Below are 8,224 nucleotides of genomic sequence, written 5' to 3'. Positions count from 1 at the left end.
CCTTTCATTTAGGCTACTGAGTTAACAAATTCAAATGCTTATAGGTCAGGAGGGTGATCAGTGAAGTGTGCCTGCTGGTGCCATCTGGGCAGTGCACATTCCCAGATAAAGGGCACAACTGAGACTTGAATGAATTCCACACACTGAAAACATATGGGAATTTGGGCTCAGCCATGCCTGCTCTTTCAGTTTTTCCAAGAGCAGGTTCTGTGTAAAATCTCCCTATTTAATCTACAGGTAAAATAGAAATGTGTCTGTGACCATAATCCTCACAGGCTGTCAGTTTGTACTGCTGACTTTAGGTAGTTATTTTAAATGTGTGACCACTGTTGGAAATAAATATACTACACCCAAACACTTTTAAAAGCATTTTTGAAAATCTCGTTAATGAGAACTTTTATTGCTATAAGTGAAATGTAATTTCACCCAAAGAAATATTTTTGCTATTTAAATACATTATTGAAATGATCACTAATATCAAGTATAGGTGATGATACAGGGAAACAAGTACTCACATACTAATGAATGTAGGTAAAATGACGACCAGTTTGGCTGTATCTATCAAAACTTTAAAATATATCCTGCGACCTAATAATGACACTTCTAAATCTCTATTCCAGAAAAATATTGCATACCTGCACACACAAAAAAGCATGTGTAAAGATGTCCATTGTAGTATTTACTTCTAACAGAGAAATTAAATGCTGGCAATAATCCAAATTTCCTCACTAAGGAAAAGAATAATCCATGATATAGACTACCTTGTAGGTATTAAAATTAGTAAGATAAATTGAGATGTAATGGCATAAACAAAACATCTCAGAGATATATAGGTGGAAAAAACTGCAAAACAATTCTATAGATGACCCCATTTATGTATGAGAGAGAATATATATGTGAAAAAAGGAAATACACCACAGCTAACAGCAGTGGCTGCCCCTTGGGTGGAGTAGGTGATATGCCTATATGTGTTTTTCTGGGGAATGGATATACAGCTTTCATCACATTCTCAACGATGTCTATGATGCCAAACAGATCAAAAGGTTTTCATCAAAATCATACAAAAGTTCTCCGAAACTGTTAGATAAAAATAACTACCTTCATTCAACATTAGCCACAAATGGTGCCAAGTAACAAAACAACAAGGCAATTAACAGCTGAAATTCCATTTATTAGAAGATAATTTTTTAAATGTTTGAGAAATGTTTACTGGAGCACTAAGTTAAAATACCATTATTTAAGATAATTCTCAAGAGACCTATAGGCAAGCAGATATTAAACATTTTAAGTGTAATGATTAGGATGCAACTGTTTCTACACATAAGTAGACATTAAAAAAACAAATTGGGAACTCTCATACCTTTTCAGAACTGCCCAAGATGAACAGGACAAAAATTAGGGGAATTACCAAAGATTACTAGCTTTGGGGGGATGAGTAAGTAAGATGCAAAACAACAACAAAAATACCCTTTGCTGAACAGTTTAAAAAAATAAAATATGTAAAAACTGGACATAAGGGCTAAAAGGTACATATGCACCTTGATTTACACAACAGTGATGGTAACATTGAAAACTTCGTTATTTTAGTCATAAAATTCAAATCATTTGCAATATACAGGAACTCATTCTTTAAAAGACTACCATGTTGTAGTATGTTATAGAGAGGGATTGTCTGGTAATTTATCTGTTTTACATACTTCATTTTCTTCAGGCAAGATACATGCCTAGCATTATGAATCAAGAGAGCCAATGTTGGCTAACGAAACAAATCTTTTAGATTATATTTCTTCCTCTATATAGAGTAGGTAAGCTTCTACTACAAAGATGTTAAAGCTTTCCCCATATGCCTATGGACTTTTAGGTTTATAAACTGAATTATATACATTTTTCAAATTATATACATTTAACATATTAAGATTTTTTTTTTTTTTTAGCTGAGCCATCCTGCCACCTGTTGGCAGCTCAGCTCAGGCGGGACTCGAACCGCTGTTGCTCAGAGCTCACACTCTTGAGCGAGCTCTTAACCAACTGAGCCACTTGGCCGGCCTTGAGGTTTTTTTTTAAAAAAAGCGTTGACATGAACTAAACTAGGCTACCTATTTTACAAGTTATTGTCTGGAATGCTCTTTCTGGCAGTCTCTATATGTAATTCTGATAATAGGCTGAATGATACAGCTTTTAAAAAAATCATTTGAGATCTGGATTGTACTCCCAATTTGTCATAGTTGTGTGAACCTGGATCACATATTAATTCAGCAACTATTTATTGAGAGTTCATTGTGAGCCACTAAGCAAAGTGCTGTAGTCTCAATACAGGAATAAAATGGAAACTGAATGAGCTACAGAAGCTAAAAAAGGGAATGGTGTGTTGATGAAATGATGGACAACTGGATCGGAATGTGAAGGGTTCGGCAAGGACTTCACCTCACATGGGCAATGGGAAGCTACTGAAGGCTTTTAGGTATAGCAGAGTAACATAACTGGCTTGATTTTTAACAATTACTTTCTTATGAGTGCACAGACAAAATGGAAAAGAGGGACTACAAACAAAGATAATGCCATAATAGTTTAAGAAATTTAAAAAGGCTTGAAATTGGAAATGAAAATGAAGAAAAAGGTAGAAACGCAAACAATGGAATGGTTAAGATTCAGTCAGGGAATGGAGGAGAGTGAGGCATGGGGAGAATGATGAAGATTCCCAAACATCAAACATGGTGACAAGAAGGACTGTGATTCTAACACTGAGATGAGAAACATCAGGGGAGAACAGTTTTGGAAATCACCTACCTCTCTGTCTCATATACTTATTTCTAAATGGGAATACTATCTGCCTTGATTATTTGTATAAGGAAATTGCAAGAATCAAGTGAGATACAGTATATGAAATAACACCAGAAACTCTGAAGTTTAGTAAAAATATTAAATATTTCTATTGTCTTAGATTCTTCAGAATTAAAATGTTAAGTTGTATTATTAGACTTTCTCCTTACTGCCTGGATTGCTTTGAACAAGACACTAAAACCTCCGAATCTCTTTTCTCATTCATGAAATGACAATAACAATCCAAACTTTCTCAACAGACTGTGGTGAGGCTCAAATGAAAAGAATGTACGTTAAAGTATGCTGCAAACTACACCACACATAAAAATGCAACAGAGAAACAAAATGCTATTTATTGGGTTGTTGGAAAAGTCATGACGTATTTTTTGTTTTTCATTGCAATTGAGAGAGGATTGAGCTTTTGATTACAGATGTTCTGCTGAAATTCACAACCAGAAAACCTCAATGAAAGAACTTAATCATCAAAGTACCAGGATGGAAAGTCGTTGAAAAAACAATCTTGATTTCACAGAGGCAGGAAACAAAAATCAGAGAAAGAAGGAGCTGTCTTTTTCAGGAGAGCAAGAAACTTTACAGTACTGCTTCTGAGGCTATCCAGAGTAGAGCAGGGCAAAGATGGACTGGAAAAAATAAAAAGTTCTAATTGCCAAATTTTCCTGTCCAAAACAAATATCTGAAACACTAAAAAACTGTGATGACCAACATTAACAATAAAAAAAGGTGGACTACTACTTGCTATACAAGTATTCTGAGAGTATTTTTTCCTTGCAATGGGCCCTCTTCCTACATGTCTTTTACCCTTCCTTTCCATTTAAACCCAAAGATGGAAAATAAAACTAAGAAAACAAAAGAATATCTTTCATTTAGAATAAAAAAGAACAATGGGAAAAATGAAGATTGGTTTCACTGGTATGTTTTATTGACTATCAAATTACAGCAATTATTAAGTCACTGTGAGTTTTCTTTGTGGCTTTCTACCAAGTCAAATTTTGCAAAAGCAAATTTTGTCATATGCTGTTTTGGTCAGTGTTATATTTATTTGTGTTCATTATTTCTACCAGTAACACACATATCTATTTGATAACTGTGTATTTTAATAAGAAACCCATGCGAATGTATAACCTATAGTAATGAGCAATTACACTTAGGTATTCCAGGTCTATGTACTGCTAACTGAAATGTCCTACGTACTTTCAATCACCTTTCATACGATTTGCTAACTGTGCTCATAGCTGGCAGAGCAAAGAAACAGAGGGTCAACAAGGAGGGGTCAAAACAGCAGGGTCTTAATTAGGGCCACAGGGTCAGCATATACACAGCTGTGGTCCAAACATCATTTAAATGACAATCAAACGTTAGAAAGTTGTTTTCTAATATTCTACATGAATTGTTTCTAGTATTTTACATGTATTGTTTCCATCATAAATTAATGTATTTAGGGGAGCAAAAAAGAAAATTATAAATGTACCCTCTCCAAAGTGGTTGAAGTGTAAAAAGTTAAAAACCAAAAGTTAAAATAAATTTATTCAATCATTTTTACCTTTTTAAAATAATTCTGAGAGCTAGCTAACTGGGGCAATCCGTAATAAATGGGAGTTCTCTTTAGTTACTATGGTAAATAGCAGTAGCTAGGCATTGAACAAAACCAGTGCATTTGACACATAATGCCAATGCTTAAAAGTTAAAAAAAAAAAACTATGTCTACATGTTGTAAAAGCTGACTTTTATAGACTTAAACCCATTGATATTATAACTATGATTTATCAACAGGGTGTGCGCTTTATTTAAGCCATTATTTTATGTAGCCAGGTATATATGTTTTAGCTGCTGTTTTGAATTCTATCAGGGATATTTCTGACTTAAAAGCACAACAAATATACTTTGATTTTTGAAAGGAAGATTAAAAGCAAAATGGATAATACAACATAAAAATTATAAAATATATATGGAAATACCCTGAACGCTACATGTGAATCGCTGAGAAGTGGCCCCTCTTTTTCGATGTAATTTATGCTCGAGTCTCCAGCAATTAGGTGTACGCTTCCTTCCATGCCCTCTACTGAGCTCTGACAGGCTGTGCTCTCTCCAGGATTCAATGCTTTTGCAAGAGTATCAAATGCCCTATAAGGAGACATCAGAAGCTGTGAGCTTGGCCCATCTCCACAATAAAATAAAAATTCTATATAAAATTCTGAATTAAGGTTTAGGCCTAAAAAGCTGTTTAGAAAATAGAACGTCAGTGTATCACTGAACAGTGTATTTCAATGATATCTATGATTCTCCCCAAAAGCAACAAATTAAACTTCATATGGATAGTATGAAAAACTATATTATTACATTAATGTATTACCAGAGAACTAGTCTTTAAAAAACATCTTAGGTAATTAAGGGGGAGAAAAATCCTTATACTTTGGTATGAAACTATACATTTACAAGTTATACATTTGATACTACAAGATTCAGCCCACTGATTATATAGCAGTTACTTAGAAAGAACAAGGGAAAGAAGTTACGTTGACTTTATACAACACAAAGTTAGGTTTTAATTTTATTTAAAAATTCAGAGAATATTTTTAAACTGGTGGTAACAAAGCTACACCTAAACTATATTTGAGATTAGGATGGCAAATAATTAACTAATATTAGCAAATAATTATTCAAAACAGCTCCTCCTTTTTTCAGTGAGATGTGTTCTAGAGTTTCTTAAATGCTCATGTTCAACTAAGTACGTATTGAGGTTTTTAAATGCAGTATTGTCAATATTTTAGATAATGAACAAAGTGTGAAAAAAGCCTGAAGAAATCTGGTTTCTACATCCTAAGTATTAATATTGAGAGAATGAAAAATAGAATTCTGATATGAGTTTCCTGAAGTATAATTAAAATTATAGTTGATTTAATTATCTTTTAAATCTATCTTATCACTAAAAATTGGTGGGGAAAATGAACATGACCGCCTAAGACAAATGTTTAAATACACAGAAGATAAAATTTGGCAACTAAAGTATCTGAAATTTCGGACCCAAATTATCATTTTTAGTGGGAAAAAAATTCTTGTATTTTATGACTACATTTCTAACTTATAATATTCAGTTATTGCTCATTAATTAGAATGTAACCTATTGGATAACATTTTACATTGAATGCAGTTTTTCAGTTAAAACTTACCATGCATTACATTTTCTAAGTCTTACAGAAATACTTGTTTTCTGAAACTTCTGTCAATAGTATTTAACATACAAATATTTTAATATTAAAGAACACTTAAGCAAAAGGGCACTTAAGATCAAAACAGACCTTACCTTGAAACATCACCATTGGTGTGCATTTCTTGATTAAATTCACACAAAGAGGTATCACCATTGCTTAAGTTTTCAATCACAGATATTTCATTACTATTTTGAGAAAGATCTTTAGTTTTTCCAAGATTTGCTAATGATGTAACCACACTGGCCAATGTACTTAAATCTCCCTGACATGATTCAGCCTAAAAAAAAAAAAGTATTAAAATTCTGCAAGTTGTTATCAGTAAACTTTTAAATCCAAAATATCCAGTTCTAGATTATGAAATGCCAAGAGTCCTCTAATTAAGATGAAACCTAGAAGATAAAATCAAAGAGCTCTGAGCATTTAGAAACTTCTTGAGGAAAAGATACATTTAAAAACATCAGGTGCCAGCCGAGTGGCTCAGTTGGTTAGGAGAGCGAGCTCTGAGCAACAGGGCCGCCGGTTCGATTCTCATATGGACCAGTGACGCTGTGCCCCGAGCTGAGCTGTTGCTGAGCTGCCAACAGGTGGCAGGATGGCTCAACTGGTGTAACAAGATTGCAGGCTATGCCTACCCGCAACTAAGACTGAGCTTGGCACTTTGAGCTGAGCTACCACCGGGATGGTTCAGTGGATACAGCGTGCGCTCTTAATAACAAGGCTGCCAGGTTTGACTCCTGCATGGGATGGTGGCTATGCCCACCCACTACTAACACTGAACTCAGCACCTTGAGCTGAGCTGCCACCTGGATGGCTCAGTGGATAGAGTGCGCGCTCTTAACAAGGCTGCTGGTTCAACTCCTGTGTGGGATGGCAGCTACGCCCACCTGCAACTCAAAATGAACACAGCACCTTGAGCTTAGAGGCCACAAGCTGCCGACAGGAGCCAGATGGCGACTGGCGCCCTCCACAATGAAGACTGAAGAACAACTTGGCTGGTCCCCCTCCCCAATTCCCCAACACTGTTCCTCTCCCCCAATAAAAAATCTTAAAAAAAAAAAATCAGGTACATTTCCTGGGAAATGTTTATGTAAAAGTTACTTTAAATAAAAAAATGGCACTTAATGGCTCATTTATCCATGTGACAGTCTCTCCTCTCTGTAAAACGATATTAGATGATCTCTTTTCAGCATTAAAATTCTGATAATTTCCAAAACATATTATACAAATTATAAAGTTTTATAGAATATAATTGTTAGTGAAAAGAGGAAAAAAAAGTAAACGTATCATTGAACAGACTTCATAGGATGCCAACTTTTACCAGCCACTGTGTCAAATGTGTTAAATATCAGGAAATGTGTACTTCAAAACCCTCTTTACTCCTTCCACCGCGGCACCACTGAGGAGCAGCAGCCATGGCTCTGTGCTACCCCATGGCCGTGGGCCTCAACAAGGGCCACAAGTGACCAAGCTGAGGCACAGCTGCCGCGGGGGCCTCTCCAAGCACACCAAATCCGTGTGGGATGTCATCCCAGAGCTGGATGGCTTTGCCAGGGATGAGCATACGCCATGGAGCTGCTCAAGGTCTCTAAGGACAAGTGGGCCCTGAAGTTCACCAAGCAAAGGGCGGGACACACACATGAGCCAAGGGGAAGAGAGAGGAGCTGAGCCCTGTCCTTGCAGCCAGGCGGAAGGCAGCAGCCGAGACGGACTGAGCCCCAGCCCCTCCGTGTGCAATAAAACCTTTTCAGGAAAAAAAAAAAGAAAAACCTCTTTACATATTTAAGATACTGGGCTTTTATTACACATTGCATATTTTCCCATTTGTCTTCAGCTTTTGTTTTTATTAATGATGTATATATTTGTATATTATTTATGCATTAATTAATTACAATTCTTTTATGAAAAAGAACTTTCCTTAACCGACTACCCAGAAATATAATTTGTACAAGAAAGGCAGATAAGTGATTCTTCTTTTTATTTATCAATTTTCAGGGCAATGAGTCAATGCTGCAGTAACCTCTAATGGTGACAGATGAATTTTGAGTATCATTTTAAAGTTCACAGAATTTTATATATTTGATGTGTTTCAATCCATTAGTCATTCTTATTGTATTTATTTTTTAAAAGATTTTATTGGGGAATTGGGGGAGGGGAACAGACAAGTTGCTGTCCTT

General features: G+C 35.4%; 1 protein-coding gene and 1 pseudogene across 1 annotated transcript in view; one reads left to right on the top strand and one right to left on the bottom strand.

The window, feature by feature from the left end:
• Positions 1 to 3,751: 3,751 nt before the first annotated feature.
• The window catches only part of NR2C1 (nuclear receptor subfamily 2 group C member 1), a 33,079-nt gene continuing 28,606 nt past the window's right edge, over positions 3,752 to 8,224 (bottom strand). The window contains exons 7-8 of the mRNA XM_019641683.1: positions 6,143 to 6,327; positions 3,752 to 4,962 (exon numbers count right to left, since the gene is read on the bottom strand). Coding sequence (XP_019497228.1) covers positions 4,701 to 4,962; positions 6,143 to 6,327 — 447 coding nt within the window. The 3' untranslated portion in view covers positions 3,752 to 4,700. The remainder of the gene's footprint in view (positions 4,963 to 6,142; positions 6,328 to 8,224) is intronic.
• On the top strand, positions 7,094 to 7,762 carry LOC109382302 (60S ribosomal protein L36 pseudogene; annotated as a pseudogene).

Source organism: Hipposideros armiger, unplaced genomic scaffold (assembly GCF_001890085.2).
Source record: "Hipposideros armiger isolate ML-2016 unplaced genomic scaffold, ASM189008v1 scaffold_63, whole genome shotgun sequence".
NCBI classification, from domain to species: Eukaryota; Metazoa; Chordata; class Mammalia; order Chiroptera; family Hipposideridae; genus Hipposideros; species Hipposideros armiger.
This window is presented reverse-complemented; position numbering and strand designations above follow the sequence as displayed.